Genomic DNA, 16765 nt, shown 5'->3' with positions numbered 1-16765 from the left:
AAAAAAAAAAATAAAATGGAACGTGTTCTCCGTGAGAAAAATTGCACTCTGTCGTCTTGTAAAATTTTAGAACGTATAGTCGTAAAAAATAAAAAATAAAATAAAAATTCCATGCTTTAATTCAGCGGACATTGTGCTGCTCCTTCTGGTGTGCGCACCCTGACCACAAGGGGGCAGCGACATACACACATGCTGTGTATTCCATGTAGAGTTGATGGTGTGAATGCGAGGAAGACGAAAATGCAGGAATATTATTCGTTTGTTGGAGAGGAGAAAGAACACACGCACGCCTGTATCGTTATATTGTCTGTCTATATGTGTTGCACCATCACATTACCGTTGTCGAAAGGTTTTATACCTGCCGCAACATCAATGCTAGTTTTATCGGCCACTTCAGCACCATCTCAGCAATTTCCCCGAGAGAAAATGTCCACGTTTTTTGGAAGGAGTCAGTGTTTTCAAAACGAATAAGAAAAAGTAGTTGGGCCTTAAGTATTACAGTAAACTTCCCCTCGGAGTGGCAATAAACTTCTTGAATGGCCATGCCACTCCCCCCACACGCAAACCCAATTATCCCAGCAGTGTGCCTTCTTAAGCCTCCGTACGTCACGGCGCCTCCGCTAACCCCTCGACCGTCCTGAACTTGCTTCGCTTAACAATGTCCGGCGACGTCACTCGCCACCAATCCAATCACCTGTAATCTCCGTTGGGAACAATGTAACAACTCGAAGGGTTGTGACACTAAAAAAAGACTTTGAGTCAGAGCACAACATTTATGGTGCATTAGGAAAGCGTTCCACATTTTGCTATGTTGCGGCCTTATTTCAAAATTCTGTCATGAATCTGGAAACAAGGGGAACTATCGAGGTGCCTCGAGCAGTTGGGGATTCAGTGCCTTGCCCAATGGCACCTGTGTAGGGCCGTGAAAGCCGAACGTTGTTTAGCTTCAGTTCACGTCATAATACGTCGGTCAAATCGATTACGTTTTGTTTTTTTTTTTGGGGGGGGGGTTGGTGTCTTGTTCACATCAGCTCTCCTCTTGGTATATTTTTTTTGGGGGGGTATGAATTTCATGTGAGGTGAGTTCATAATTCATTCATAATTATGTCTTTATTATTCATGTATTCCGTCTCATTAGTAACTCACACTTTCCATAGAAAGAAATGGACACTCAATAACTCAATAATCTGTTCCACCCTTCCCTCCCAAAAAAATATTTGCTCTGATGAGTATTTTAGCGAGGACAATTTGCACTATTTTATAATGTACAGTCATGGCATAGTTAATTAGAATTGAATAGAGTTAAACTGTTTTATGCTCGTCAGTACGGCACTATTAGCAGTTATACGCCGAGGATAAAAAAATATACATATGCTTGAGAACCATCATATTGTCTGTCTACATATGTTGGCGCACAGTTTTCAATCCGTTGCTGAAAGGGTCAAAAGCACTGTGACGCAGATGCTATTTAGCATTAGCATTAAGCTAGCCGACCTGTTTTAAATAGACATGATGTCACTCTTTTTACGCCGAGGATAAAAAAATATACATATGCTTGAGAACCATCATATTATCTGACTACATATGTTGGTGCACAGTTTTCAATCCGTTGCTGAAAGGGTCAAAAGCACTGCGACGCAGATGGTATTTAGCATTAGCATTAAGCTAGCCGACTTGTTTTAAATAGACAAGATGTCATTCTCTTTTCTTTCGATTTAGTTTGACTTCAACTGGGAGTGGCGAGAAACGACGTGAATCTTGTTTTTGTTTTTTGTTTGTTTTTTTAAGAATTGTTTGCGCTGTATATACACGTTGTCATTCTGCTTCAATGATTCTGGAGCTTGCTGCTGTTTCTGCTTGATGACCAGTCATGCTTATCATCCACAGTTTTAGAGTGCTTTTCCCTTGCCGCCTTCTGCGGGCTACTTTCACTTCGCTCAAAGTCGAAGGAGGTTTTTGCACTCCTCTGAATCACCGTGTCTACCAGCCGGTGTTGTACCAGGCAAAAGCGTAATAATCAGCCAAGTCTTCCGCCTGGACACCAGTGATGGTCAGAGTGTAGTCGGAACCGGATCGTGTGCCGCTAAATCGAGATGGCGTGCCAGAGAAGCGAGTGGTTGCTCCGGTGATGAGCATTTTGGGAGCCTGTCCAGGTTTCACTTGGTACCAAGTAAGATCATCCACAGTTGAGCTCCCGCTGGCGCCAATGGTCACCGTGCCCCCAAGAGAAACGGACTTGATTCTGAACTTCTGCGTCAAAAAATCATCCTCGGCGGAAGATCCTGAAACGAGATGAATGAGAAGCTAACCTCCACCGTGAAGCATCGTCAAATGTTTAGCCAAAGCCAAAAATTTGACACTGAGATGAACAAACAGTTTGAGAATTTACTTATTATTCTTATCATGTATTCTGTGCCGACATTAAGTTTTCAAGCGTCTCACCCGGAATCAGGAGAGCCCAAAGGGCGAGGGCGAGCGCGTGCGACCACATCCTGACTCGGGTTGCGAGTGGAGTTTGCGTAAAAAACGGGGTGCGGACTTTTAAAGAAGCAGCGGGGCGGCCAAGCGTAGAAGCTCACGCAAATAAAGCTGCGAGCTAGCGAGCGCACCTGTCTTTGCGAAAGTGAGCGGTCGCCGCTTCCTGTTTTTTCGACCGTTCCATGTCTGAAGGGATCGGTAGCTGCATGACTGTACTTGGCAAACATTCAAATTTTTTATTGCCTCGTTCTCAGTGCTCACAAGCTCAACACAGCTACGGCTGGAACTGATATTTGAACCCCTGATTTTTTTTCTCCGCCGGTCGTCTCCACTTCGTGTCAACCGTCATTTTGCATGACCTTTTTCAAACCGTCCTTTCATCCGTCAATCGACCAAGGTCGGAGTCACGTGACAGAAACAAGTTTAAATCGTTATTTATTTATTTTTTTTACAGGTTTCACGCAATCTAATCAATTTTGTGTATTCATAAGGGTCGATTTGGAGCAGCGATTCTCCAAATGTACATTTACCACGATTGGTGCATGGGCACTCTCTTGTGGCGTGTGAAAGAATTACCGAAAGAAAGACAATTAACCTTCCCAACTTTTAAAATAGAATACAGTTTGATTGAAAAACAAACATAAGACTGAAGCTTTTAGCTCCAGGTAAATGAAACAGTTTTTTAAAAAAAAGTTTGTTTTAAATCCAGTGCAACACACTTCAATTGTATTTAACACAAGTAGCATCAATATGCTTTTTCAGGACTAAAACCTCACATGTTCCTTGACTGTTTTTTAACGTTGGCCATTGTTGGCCATGGTGGTGCTTGGAGAGCAAAATATATTTTTTCGAGATGGTATTTTGAGAAGCACTGATTTCGCGCCAATAAAACTAACATGCATGTTGTAGGAATCAATTTGTGTGAAAAGTGATGCAGAAGTGTATGCAAATGAAGCTGCGAGCGCACCTGCCTTTGTGAAAGTGAGAGGCCACTGCTTCCTGTTTTTTGGGGACTCATTGGACTCTTCCACATCAGTCTGAGGGCACTGGTCTCTGCATTGTTTTGAGCAAAAATGGTCATCTATTTAGTACCTCTTGGATTCTGCCACATCTGTCGGCCAAGTACTGACCGATCCCAAAAGGCCCCGTGGTGAGCGCCCTCGACTGACCTCCCGTTTATGGAAGCAAACTGTCAGCAGCATCGGTGGATCATCACTCACTGACACTTGGGGAGTTTTGTTTTCGAACGGCCGCCTTGCCACTTTGCATGGCTGTGGTTGAGTTTCGCTGAAGGAACCAAACTCATCCTTGGTAAGAGTTTTCATCACTATTATTTTACGTTACCATCTGTTGTTTTGCACCCCGCCCCAAAAAATTCTGATTATTCTTCCATCCTCATTTTCAATGCTCAAAAACATTTTTCAATTATTGTTCACTTCCTCTAAATTTGCACTTTTCCATGACACCATTCAGAAACCTAACCGACATAACACATTTGTAAAAACTCCAGAACTCTCGACAGTTCCCATGATTTCTACTTTTTTTCCAAGAATCTCTAAAGATAAGGCTTCATTCAAGTTTTGTGCCTATGTGGTCGCGACAGAAGAGTGCTCGCAAGCTAGAGCAGAGACTCAGGCCAATTTATTTGTGCAGCTCGTCCTCATCTCCACATATCCTACACGAGTTATAAACATGCTTTTGGAGGACTTTTTGTCTATTTTAGCTATTCACCTTTCATTCTGTAGCTGTATTCTTCATCTTTTACTGTACACAGCACTGAACATGTAACTGTGTCATATGACATTTTAAAATTTATAGCCAAAAGGTAAAGTACCAGTAAAATGTAAATAAACAAATAAATACAATAAAAATAAAAAGAAGCAACATTATTAGCATCAACTTTGACGAAACAAAACCATACGTTGTGCTTTATGCTCAATTTGACATGCTAATATTAGCTGCTAACGACTGTCTTTTGTTTTTCCTCAATGTTCGGCCGTGGACTAGTTGTCACCAAAATGAAAATGTGCAGACATTTCCTAAGTAAGCACGAGGAACAAGAATTGACGTGCCGTATGAGCTACTGACGACTCGTTTTTAATGGTTGGTTGTGAGCTTGTCGCCACGGCTAGTAGCAGCTAGCTAGCATTAGCCTTTTTTTGAAGAAGTAAATAATAAGTCATTATTGTCAGTTTTTACAAAATAAAAACGCCCAGGCGTGCCTTGAATAAGAGCTAAAAACCAAAATTGACACGCTGATATTCACTGCTAATGGCTTCTTCTCAAAGTGTGGCTATACATACATTGGAATGATATAATAATGTTTATGACACATTATGAGCATTTGGCTTTATGTTGCCAACGAGAAGCTAACAACAGCAAAAAAAAGTGCCGAACAAAGTATGTCCTTGTGGATTCACATGATCCGAACCATGACCTCACTGCCGTTAAAAGCGTGCGCAATTGAAATAACTGCTTCTCTCCTGTCCTGTTCCCGACAGCGGGTGAGGTGCGTCGTCCCACCCTGACTCTCTTCCCCCCTTCCAAAGAGCAGCTGCAGAAAGACAACGTCACGGCCGTATGCGTGGCAAAAGGGGGCCTCCCCCAAGCCTGGATCTTGCGCTTGAGGGTGGGCAGCACCTCCAGTACCTCGCGGGTGTCCGACAGCCCCCTGGGAGTGGCAGGCGGGGACGGCCTTTACAGCTGGACCAGCACTTTGAACCTCCCAGCGGACGAGTGGAGCACGGCCCGATCGGTGAGCTGCGAGGCCAACCTCGCCGGGCAGCACCCCGTCAAGGTCACCCTGCCGAACCCGGGACGATGCTTGCAGTAGAGCCCGAGCTCGAACCCGAACCCCAGCCTGCGTCCTTTTCAAGCATTGTCAAATAAAGTGTCTCAATATCAACCTGTGTAGCCATTTTTTAGACAAGGGAAGCAAGTTGGCTCACACGAAAAATGCAACCCTCACCGCTCACGTGGACGGCGTCCATTACGGAACTGTTACAAGCACATGTGGATTGTGACATGTAGCCTCTGTAAATAAAATGGAGAACAACACATTTATTGTGAGACATATAGTTTGCCCTTGAATACAAAAAATATCATAATATATTTCATCAAAGCAGGCAATATTATTTACTTACTTTAAATAATAATAGGAACAACAATAATAAAAATAATACTGTACACCGTAAAGTTTAATTAAATTAGTTGAGTGAAAAATAGTGCTAAGGAGAGTTGGCGTCTTATTGCTTACTATTATTGTGACCTAAATAATTATAGTTTGGACTCAAAATGAAAAGTTCCGTAAAAGATAAAGAATAATAAACATGTGATTTTAATACACAGGTGTCAAACTCAGGGCCCGGGGGGCTAGATCTGGCCCGCCGCCTCATTTTATGTCGCCCGCAAAAGCAGCTTAAGCATTTCAACTTCCATGATCCTTTCTAAAATGTTTACCAACATTTTTTAAGAGATATATTCTGAGCATTTTTTGGTGACCAAACCCTCATGGTAGTAACTGAAACAATATTTAAATCAACAGTTATTCTTGATTTCTGTTTTATGGTTTCAGTCATAGCGGCCCTCCAAGTGAAACGGTAACTAAAATGTGGCCCGCGCCATGTCTTATATCATAATACATAACGTAATAGAGTTGCATCTTTGAGCAAGGACAAACAATGATCATAACTGCACATTTATGCTAAAAAAGATGTGATATTAAATTCGGTTGAGTTGAATTTGTTGATTTCAATCCCAAAATCAAAATGACCCTTGGTGATGACAAATAACTACAATTTGTGGTCCATCATATAATATAATCACAGCTAATAATAATAACAGATCATAATAGAGCAACACACACACACACACACACACACACACACACACACACACACAAGGTAACATAAAAATAGTTCACGTTGAAAGACAATCATGTTTAAAAACAAGTAGTGTTTGTCAGTTTGCTTCAGTGATCCAGGAAATTTTGTTTGATGACCAGTCATGCTCATCAATCAGAGTGTCTTCTTCTTGCCACCTTCCGCAGGCCACTTTCACTTCTCACAATGTCCAAAAGAGGTTTTTGTGCACCTCCGAATCACCGTGTGTACCTTCCGGGGCCGTAATCGGCAAAAGCGTAATAATCAGCCACGTCTTCCGCCTGGACACCTCTGATGGTCAGAGTGTAGTCGGAGCCGGATCGTGTGCCGCTGAATCGAGATGGCGTGCCAGAGAAGAGCTCGGTTGCGTCGTAGATGAGGAGTTTGGGAGCCTGCCCAGGTTTCACTTGGTACCAACTGAGATCAGCTCCAATGTTTGAACTCCCCGTGGCGCCGATGGTCACCGTGCCCCCAAGAGAAACGGCCTTGACTCTGTCCGTCTGCGTCACAAAATCCTCGGCAGAAGAACCTGAAATGAGATGAATTGAACACAGAGTGTTAGTGTCGAAGCCATCATTTTTCACACCGATATAAAAACTGAAGAGACTTATCATCATGATTGCCGTATATTCTACTCTGACACCAAGTTTCAACGAATCGTACCTGCGATCAGCTGAGCCATGCAGAGAAGGAACGGGAGCGCGTGCGACCACATCCTGACTCGGGTTGCGAGTGGAGTTTGTGTGAAAAGAGATGCGCAGACTTTTGAAGAAGCGACGGAGCGGTCGAGCGCAGAAGCTCATGCAAATAAGACCGCGAGCGCAGCTGTACGTGTGAAAGTGAAAAGTCACGGCTTCCTGTTCTTTGGACTCTTTGGATTCTTTCACATCAGTCATTCACGCCGAACATCAATTTGGAGTTGTCAGTAAATTTAAAATGCATGTTTTGATGATTTTTTTTTTTTGAAAGGAACGCCACATACAAATGAAGTTATTTGTGAAAGTGAGAGGCCACTTCTTTATGGGGTTTTTTTGGACTCATTGGACTCTTCCACATCAGTCTGAGGGCTTCGGTATTTGCAGTTTTCAGCAAAAATAGACACGTTGGTACCACATCCGCCCTCGACCGAGCGCGCGCACAAATACGGAAGGAAACGGTCATCAATGTCCTCTGATCGGCGCTCATCAACTGTCGCCGAGGTTTTTGTACGGCCCGCTTCATCGCTTTGCATCACTGTGGTGGAGTTTCGGTGATGGAACCAAAGTCGTCCTTGGCTGTAAGTAACAGACTTTTCGTTGTGACTTACGTTAACGTTTGCTGTTTTGCACCCCCAAAAAAAGTTTTATGATCATTCTTTTCTTTTTCACTGCTTAAGACACTCAATTCTCAAATTCATGTGATTCGAATCCCAAAATATTCTGTGTACTCAGAGAATCCACGTTTCCAGAAAAAAAAAAGAATTGAAGAAATTTACCTCAAATTCAACATTTCTTGCCCGATTCACGGTTAACGCTAAAATATTCAGTTGAGATATTATTTTTTTTAAAAAACATTCAACTGACTTGACATTTAGCAAATAAATTAAATACTTTTCCTTTCGCAAGTCATTTTCCACTGTCAAAAACACAGATTCTCGAAATGTCTTGAAAATTTTTCAATCATTTATACTTTTTTTTTTTTTTTTTTTAAATCTTGAAAGATAAGGCGTCATGCTCCCATTGTTTCCTTTTTTTTTACATTAGTGTGTGTGTTTTCGCTTCATAAAAGCAATTAAGAGCAGAGACCGAGACCAATTTTTTTTTGGGGTGGGAGGCGGGGGTAACTCGTCCTTATTGTCACATATTCTACATGAGTTACAAAATATTACCATACGCTTGTCTATCTCTGTACGTTGCATAACTTTATTCTTCATCGTTTATCCTGCACGGCACTGAACATATAACTGTCATTGATATTTTGAAGCACGTGTCAAACTCATGCCTCCGGGGCCAGATCTGGCCCGAATAATACTTTTTTGGCGGTCTGTGAAGGCAAATCATGTGCGTTGACTTTAAGTTTCTTGCAAACTGTCTTCACTTTCAACAACACTGAGATATTAGACATTGCAAGTATCTTTTTGTGACCAATCGCCCCTTAAAAATAAATTTAAAAATTGTTGAAGAAAGAAATATTTCACGGCTTCTTGTTTCAAAAGTAGTTCTCCCTCAATTTGTTGTGCTCAACACAAATGCCTCTCTGCTAAATATAGAATGTCACACGGTAATATCAGCTGCTAACGGCTAGTTCGAAATGTTCGACAGTGCCACCACTCGCATTATCTTTATTTTTGTTTACATGGATAACTCATGATTATTGTCATTTTATACCAAATAAAAATGCCTGGGCACGTTTTGAGTAAGAGGTAAAAGCCCAAATCAAAATGCTAATAAACTTTAATTTGTTAATAATTGTCAACGTCTTCCAAAAAAAAAAAAAAAAAAAAGCCCAAACCCGTCTGAGTAATTGCGAGAAACCCAACTCAAAATATGCTAATGTTAGATGATATTGGATTGTTTTCGTGATTGTCTGTCTGCTTGTTTTCCAATCTAGTATTATCGAGCTAACATTAGCTAGCTTTTTTTTCAGTTTGTAATTTATCATTATGGTCAAGTATCATCGTCAATGTTTGGCAAAACAAAAACAAAAAAAATCACAGGTGCGTCGTAAGTAAGCCCTAGGAACAAAAATCGAGCTGCTATATTTGCTGCCAAGTGTTTGGCTGTGAGTTCGTTGCCACAGCTAGCATTAGCTAACTAGCATTTCCCGGCTTTTTGAAAGTACACCGTATTGATATTTAAACAAAAACGCCCAGACTTGAGTCAGAGCTAAAAACCAGAACTGACATGCTGATATTAGCTGCTCATGTGGATTTACTTTATGTTGTCAACGACAAGCTAACACAAAAAAAAGTGCTGAACAAAGTGTGTCCATGTGGATTCACATGACCCGAACCTTGACCTAAGTGCCGTTGAAACTGAAAAAAACTGCTCCTCTCCCGTCTTGTTCCCAACAGCGGGTGAGGTGCGTCGGCCCACCGTGATCGTCTTCCCCCCTTCCAAAGAGCAGCTGCAGACTAGCAACGCCACGGCCGTATGCGTGGCCAAAGGGGGCTTCCCCTCAACCTGGACCCTGAGCTGGAAGTTGGGGGGGACCCCCAGTAACTCGGGGGTGTTCCACAGCCCCCTGGGAGAGGCGGGCGGGGACGGCCTTTACAGCTGGACCAGCACCTTGAGCCTCCCGGCAGACCAGTGGACCAAGGCCGCATCGGTGAGCTGCGAGGCCACCCTCGCCGGGCAGAACCCCGTCACGCAAACCCTGCCGGACCCGGGACGATGCTCTCAGTAGAGCCCGAACCCGAGCCCAAGCCTGAAATCATGTCCTTGCAACGTTGAAGCATTGTGAAATAAAATGTCTGAGTATCACCATCAGTCTGCGTAGCAGCTGCCTTTTGAACAGGGGAACATGAAAAATGAAAGCCTTCCCCCTCAGGAGGAGGCCAAGCAAACGTGCAGTGTGACATTTCGCTGACATATAGTTTGAGCTGAAAATAAAATGAAGTCAAATGGAAAATGGCAACTATTTATTGACATGTAAAGTTTGCACTCCAAAAAAAGGGAAAAAAAACACTGATTGAAGTAGTTTACTCTTGAATAATAATGAAAAATATAATAACCACATTTAAATAATTTATAAAAAAGCGAAATAATCACGCACTCCTCAATAAAATGAAAACATCAGAGTTTTAGAAATGAAATATAAATATTTATTGCACGTTAAAAATAAATAAAGAGAGTCTACCCCCCCCCCCCTTGATTCCCAGTCATGCTTGGCACCTTCCGCAGGCGACTTTCACTTCTCTCAAAGTCCAAAAGAGGTTTTTGTACGCCTCTGAATCACCGTGTGAACCTTCCGGAGCCGTACCAGGCAAAAGCGTAATAATCAGCCACGTCTTCCGCCTGGACACCTCTGATGGTCAGAGTGTAGTCGGAGCCGGATCGTGTGCCGCTGAATCGAGATGGCGTGCCAGAGAAGAGATTGGTTGCGTAGTAGATGAGGAGTTTGGGAGCCTGTCCAGGTTTCACTTGGTACCAACTGAGATCATTTCCAGTGTTTGAATTCGCCGTGGCAGTGATGGTCACCGTGCCCCCAAGAGAAACGGCCTTGACTCTGTCCGTCTGCCTCAGAAAATCCTCGGCAGAAGATCCTGAAATGAGATGAATGAGAACCTAACCTCCAATGTGAAGCAACACCAAATCTCAAAAGTCAAAGCCAAAACTTTTATTCTGACTTGAAAAGCTTGAGACATTTCTTATTATCATTCTTATCATCCATCCGAAATTATAGATAGATAGATAGATAGATAGATATGTCAGTTGAGGGGTTCATTGTTTTTGGTGGATAGATCTACTTTACAAAGGGCAAAAGGAGGGATGAAATCCTTTTCAATGCAGTTTTATTAAAAGGGGAAAAAAGATGTCACACCGCAGTACGTTCGACCGGACAACTCTCCTCGTAAACTAAAATCACTTATTTCAACAGCCAATCAGAACCTATCAACATAAAAACAAGTCTCAGCAATTATTAAACAACAGAATATAATTTAGGTGTTCTTAACATGAAATAATATGATGCTCAAAAATAAAATGATAATAATTAATAATATAACATAAGTTTACAGATATATCAGCAATTTTCTTTCGATTCCAAGCACCGTTTTTTTTTCGCAATCGCTCATATTGACAACGATATGGTGTCAACCAACCCTGGTACTAAAAACTTTGAGGTCATCTCAAGGAAGAGTAAAGAAAGTGAGCAGCGGGACTTCGTGGAGATGACATCATCAAATAGGAGAAATTATGCTCTGAACTTTTAAACTTCTAAACCGCCCAGAGCGAGAGAAATTAGGTGAGCTACGTGACTGCGCAGAAATGGCCCCAAACTATATATCTATATATATATATATATATATATATATATACATATTTTTTTTTTCATTGAAACCAACACAACCTGACTCATGTTTTCATAAAACACATAATATCATTTTTTTTCTTTTCTTGTTGTATGGTGAAGTTTGTTCTCGACCACTGAGCACGGCAGCCAACGCTGCAAGCAAGTACTCTTGAGCGAAATCCAATTCTAGCATTGATTTGCAATCATATTACCTTGATCACAGAGTCACAATCAATTTTATTCAAAAAAATTAATTGTAATTTATTTATTCAGCAATCATTTGGGCAAGTTTTTCAGGTGCTATAAATTTGTATTTTGCAGGACAGCCAATCAATTAAGATGTATTTATTTATTTATTTATTAGGAGACCACACGGTGGGTGGACAACTGGTTAGCACGTCAGTCTCACAGTGCAGAGGTGCAGAGTTCGATTCCAGCTCGGGGCTTTCTGTTTGGAGTTTGCATGTTCTCCCCGTGCCTGCGTGGGTATTCTCCGGGTACTCCGGTTTCCTCCCGCATTCCAAAAACATGCACGGCAGGTTATAATGGAACACTCTAAATTGCCTAGGTGTGAGTGTGAGCGCGGATGGTTGGTCGCGGATGTTTGGTCGCATAGATAGATAGATAGATAGATAGATAGATAGATAGATAGATAGATAGATAGATAGATAGATAGATAGATAGATATGTCAGTTGAGGGGTTCATTGTTTTTGGTGGATAGATCTACTTTACGAAGGGCAAAAGGAGGGATGAAATCCTTTTCAATGCAGTTTTATTAAAAGGGGAAAAAAGATGTCACACCGCAGTACGTTCGATCAGACAACTCTCCTCGTAACAAAAATCACTTCCTGCTTCTCTTATTTCAACAGCCAATCAGAACCTATCAACATAAAAACAAGTCTCAGCAATTATTAAACAACAGAATATAATTTAGGTGTTCTTAACATGAAATAATATGATGCTCAAAAATAAAATGATAATAATTAATAATATAACAAGTTTACAGATATATTCGCAATGATTTTCTTTCGATTCCAAGCACTGTTTTTTTTTCTTCACCCGCTGCCGTGAACATTATTCTCGTCTCTGATTGGCCAGCGAGCGGCGCTCAACTCCTCTCCCAATGTCACAAGTCTTATGATTGGCCGCCCGGCGTCCCCCTCGGTTCCCTCCCCTGCCCCCCTTGCGATTCCACCGCAGCTGCCGTCCGCTGCTGTCTTTTCTTACAAAAGTTTGCGTGCAAATTGCCCTGTGAGAAGCGAACAAACGAGTGTTTCGCAAAATGCGTTCTTGTGGATTTACTTTATGTTGCCAACGACAAGCTAACACAAAAAAAATGTGCTTAACAAAGTGTGTCCATGTGGATTCACATGACCCGAACCTTGACCTAAGTTCCGTTGAAACTGAAAAAAACTGCTCCTCTCCCGTCTTGTTCCCAACAGCGGGTGAGGTGCGTCGGCCCACCGTGATCGTCTTCCCCCCTTCCAAAGAGCAGCTGCAGTCTAGCAACGCCACGGCCGTGTGCGTGGCCAAAGGGGGCTTCCCCTCAACCTGGACCCTGAGCTGGAAGTTGGGGGGGACCCCCAGTAACTCGGGGGTGTTCCACAGCCCCCTGGGAGAGGCGGGCGGGGACGGCCTTTACAGCTGGACCAGCACCTTGAGCCTCCCGGCAGACCAGTGGACCAAGGCCGCATCGGTGAGCTGCGAGGCCACCCTCGCCGGGCAGAACCCCGTCACGCAAACCCTGCCGGACCCGGGACGATGCTCTCAGTAGAGCCCGAACCCGAGCCCAAGCCTGAAATCATGTCCTTGTAACGTTGAAGCATTGTGAAATAAAATGTCTGAGTATCACCATCAGTCTGCGTAGCAGCTCCCTTTTGGACAGGGCAACATGAAAAATGAAAGCCTTTACCCCTCAGGAGGAGGCCAAGCAAACGTGCAGTGTGGGCAAAAGCGTAATAATCAGCCACGTCTTCCGCCTGGACACCTCTGATGGTCAGAGTGTAGTCGGAGCCGGATCGTGTGCCGCTGAATCGAGATGGCGTGCCAGAGAAGAGAGCGGTTGCGTAGTAGATGAGGAGTTTAGGAGCCTGCCCAGGTTTCACTTGGTACCAACTGAGATAATTTCCAATGTTTGAACTCCCCGTGGCGCCGATGGTCACCGTGCCCCCAAGAGAAACGGCCTTGACTCTGTCCGTCTGCCTCAGAAAATCCTCGGCAGAAGATCCTGAAATGAGATGAATGAGAACCTAACCTCCACTGTGAAGCAACACCAAATCTTAAGTCAAAGCCAAAACTTGAGACATTTTTTATTATCATTCTGATCATCCATCCGAAATTAAGTTTTCAAGCGTCTCACCCGGAATCAGGAGAGCCCAAAGGGCGAGGGCGAGCGCGTGCGACCACATCCTGACTCGGGTTGCGAGTGGAGTTTGCGTGAAAAGAAAGGGTGCGGACTTTTGAAGAAGCGGCGAAGCGGCTAAGCGTAGAAGCTCATGCAAATCAAGCTGCGAGCGCACCTGTCTTTGCGAAAGTGAGAGGTCGCCGCTTCCTGTTTTTTAGACTCTGGACTCTTCCACGTCAGTCTGAGGGCCATCGGTCGCTGCATGACTGTACTTGGCATCGTCCGTCACTGTGAGGACCCAGTTGGCATTCTTGAAGGATGCGGTTCATTTTTGTGTGGACAATCAGGTCTGGTGTCGAGTCCCGATTTGTGATTATTGTCCTTAGTCGTGACTAGAGGGAAGCAGCACTCTATGAGACATCACTCACCAGTCTACGAGACCTCACTCCGTGCGACACGTGTCCCATTGCGCACAACCAGCGGGCCAGACGGCACTGATTTTATGACAGAGGTCGAGGGCTGAATAAAATTCGACCGCGGGCCGGACTTTGGACATACCTGGTCTTGAGGATATGCAGATCAGAAAATGGATAAGATAGATAGATAGATAGATAGATAGATAGATAGATAGATAGATAGATAGATAGATATGTCAGTTGAGGGGTTCATTGTTTTTAGTGGATAGATCCACTTTACAAAGGGCAAAAGGAGGGATGGAATCCTTTTCAATGCAGTTTTATTAAAAGGGGAAAAAAGATGTCACACCGCAGTACGTTCGATCAGACAACTCTCCTCGTAACAAAAATCACTTCCTGCTTTTCTTATTTCAACAGCCAATCAGAACCCATCAACATAAAAACAAGTCTAAGCAATTATTAAACAACAGAATATAATTTAGGTCTTCTTAACATGAAATAATATGATGCTCAAAAATAAAATGATAATAATTAATAATATAACATAAGTTTACAGATATATTAGCAATGATTTTCTTTAGATTCCAAGCACCGTTTTTTTTTCTTCACCTGCCGCCGTGAACGTTATTCTCGTCTCTGATTGGCCAGCGAGCGGCACTCAACTCCTCTCTCAATGTTACAAGTCTTATGATTGGCCGGCCGGCGTCCTCCTCGGTTCCCTCCCCTGCCCCCCTCGCGATTCCACCGCAGCTGCCGTCCGCTGCTGTCTTTTCAGTGGCAACTTTTCCTATCAAGGTCAGTAAAACAACGGGCTTTCAACACCGAATCCCCACCAGTTGCCGTCTTTTGTGTCATTTGTCACACCACCGTGTTTGTCGTCGCTTTCCAGGCTCGAAAATGAGTCATTTCAAGGAGCGATTTGTGACTTTGCTCCATGAGAAGAACTTTGTCACCGACCAGCTGGCGACGCTGGAGCAAAAAACGGGAATGAAGAGAGAATATATCGTCTTGGGTACGTCCAGACACTCGCTGTAAGCTCTTCTTTTTCCGAATTTGAAAAACAAAACACAGAAGAACGTCTGAGAATGACGTTTGAAAATAAAGGCGTCCTCTTCGACATCAAGCTAGCAAGAATCCCTGAGCTAGCTGTGATGACGTCACCGACCACACATTTGCCCATTCTGGACTTTACTGCAAACTTTCTCTTCCTCTTCCGTTAATTAGACACCCAGGTGTTCAAAGTACTGTACTCTCACTCTGTACTCAAGTAGAGGTACGCATGCACGCCTCGAAAGAAAAGTATACCAAGAGAAGTACTGATTGAGCCCCCCAAAATACAAACCGGCATGTACAGTTAAGTACTGTACAAAAAAACTGTTAATGGATCGTTGCTACTTATAGGGGCGACAGCAAACAGTGAATTTCTCATCACTAACTGATGCTTCCTCAAAAGCGATCACAATTGCCAATATACTGTGCCGCCTAAAAAAAAAGCTTAGCTCTTCAACTGCCACCATCAGGATATTACAACAGATTAGTGTCGTAGGCTCAAGTGTTCGTCAAAAATGACCAGTAAAAAGTGCATTTAATATTGTGAGTAGTCAATTAAGCCATTAATATTTCCGGTGGCTGTACTGAGCGGGTATCGTTTTGACCAAGTTGGCAAACTTTGAGAAAGAGTTGGTGCAAACCTACTCTTGGTTTCAGTTGAAGCTGACAGTGGAACACCTGCGCCTGTGTTTACGCTTGTGCAAAATACATGCAAATTTTATGCAAATGACACCACTTTTCACTAGGGATTAAATGTTTTACCAGGGTACGGCTCACCTTTTTGATACGCTTGCAATTTTTTGTCCTTTGTAGATTTTTGGGGTTCATTTTTTTATACAGGGCTTAGCAGTAACTTTTTTTTTTTTTTTTAAGGTGGAATGGCCCCTAACCTGAAATATTAGGGGCGCATGCTGTAATTCATCTTGCAAATATTCATCCCACTAATTTTCACAATGATACAAATTTTTTTTTGGGTGGGGGGGTATTTATAGTTATCTTTTTTCCTACATAAATTTCCACATCAGTGATAACATTTCTCACAGCTTCATTTTCCCGTTTGAACATCACGTGTGCTTTCATGGCTGGCCTCTTTGATAGCTTGAAGCCGCTCTTCCAGTTCAGGCTTCTCGTGGAGGCAGCCGGCTATTCTTCGCGGGCAAAATGAGATGCGGCGTCAACGTTCTGCTCCACACATCGTGTCCCATCCCCCTCAGCGTCCTCACTTTGTCTCGTGCTGTATCTGCAAGTCAAATATTTACATTTTGCCGGCAATGGTGATGACTCACGTTTCAGCTGAGAGCCTCTGAGAAAGTTTCAGGTCGCCCATTTGATTCTCGGTGTTTGCGCTTCTCCTCATCCTGCTGCCGGCATCCTGCTGGCGGCGCACCGGCGCGTCACTCAGATTGCTGATTCAAATTTGCCACCCACTCACTTCCTTTGCGAAACTTGTGCTCTGCTTTGCCCTGCGCAGGTGCCCTGGGTTTGGTCGGAGTCTACCTCCTGTTCGGCTACGGGGCATCGTTGCTATGCAACCTCATCGGCTTCGTCTATCCGGCCTATTTCTCGTATGTATCGGCTTTACCCACACGCCCTTAGTCCCCTC

The 16765-nt window shown here is 43.3% G+C and overlaps 1 protein-coding gene and 5 gene segments (V, D, J or C); 3 read left to right on the top strand and 3 right to left on the bottom strand.

Annotated features, from left to right (window-relative positions):
* Positions 1–1779: 1779 nt before the first annotated feature.
* Positions 1780–2549, bottom strand: LOC109517411 (Ig kappa chain V region 3374-like). The segment is given in 2 exon segments: positions 1780–2282; positions 2443–2549. Coding segments are annotated over 2 exon segments (351 nt in total).
* A 1152-nt stretch (positions 2550–3701) lies between these two features.
* Positions 3702–5383, top strand: LOC109517412 (Ig kappa-b4 chain C region-like; the record flags this gene model as incomplete). The annotated part of the segment is given in 2 exon segments: positions 3702–3789; positions 4980–5383. Coding segments are annotated over 2 exon segments (420 nt in total), but the record flags the coding sequence as incomplete, so codon positions are not given.
* A 558-nt stretch (positions 5384–5941) lies between these two features.
* LOC109517409 (Ig kappa chain V region 3547-like) lies at positions 5942–7154 on the bottom strand. The segment is given in 2 exon segments: positions 5942–6888; positions 7023–7154. Coding segments are annotated over 2 exon segments (363 nt in total).
* A 189-nt stretch (positions 7155–7343) lies between these two features.
* Positions 7344–9826, top strand: LOC109517241 (Ig kappa-b4 chain C region-like). The segment is given in 3 exon segments: positions 7344–7361; positions 7458–7635; positions 9412–9826. Coding segments are annotated over 3 exon segments (528 nt in total).
* A 397-nt stretch (positions 9827–10223) lies between these two features.
* LOC109517410 (Ig kappa chain V region 3547-like) lies at positions 10224–13782 on the bottom strand. The segment is given in 2 exon segments: positions 10224–10602; positions 13712–13782. Coding segments are annotated over 2 exon segments (360 nt in total).
* Positions 13783–14793: 1011 nt separating this feature from the next.
* Positions 14794–16758, top strand: LOC109517240 (receptor expression-enhancing protein 5-like). The gene is made up of 3 exons (XM_019872268.1): positions 14794–14907; positions 15002–15124; positions 16634–16758. The coding sequence occupies exons 2-3, from the start codon at positions 15010–15012 to the stop codon at positions 16756–16758; spliced, it is 240 nt and encodes a 79-aa protein (XP_019727827.1). The 5' UTR covers positions 14794–14907; positions 15002–15009.
* The last annotated feature ends 7 nt before the right edge of the window (positions 16759–16765 follow it).

The sequence above is a fragment of the Hippocampus comes genome, unplaced genomic scaffold (genome assembly GCF_001891065.2).
Source record: "Hippocampus comes isolate QL1 unplaced genomic scaffold, H_comes_QL1_v1.1 scaffold92, whole genome shotgun sequence".
NCBI lineage: Eukaryota > Metazoa > Chordata > Actinopteri > Syngnathiformes > Syngnathidae > Hippocampus > Hippocampus comes.
The sequence above is the reverse complement of the archived record's forward strand: the minus strand, read 5'-3'. Positions and strand labels throughout refer to the sequence as shown.

Coding starts and splice junctions, on each gene's coding strand:
- LOC109517240 (XM_019872268.1), top strand. CDS start 15,010: ATGAGTCATTTCAAGGAGCGATTTGTGACTTTGCTCCATGAGAAGAAC. Junction 15,125..16,633: donor GAGAGAATATATCGTCTTGG/GTACGTCCAGAC, acceptor TGCCCTGCGCAG/GTGCCCTGGGTTTGGTCGGA.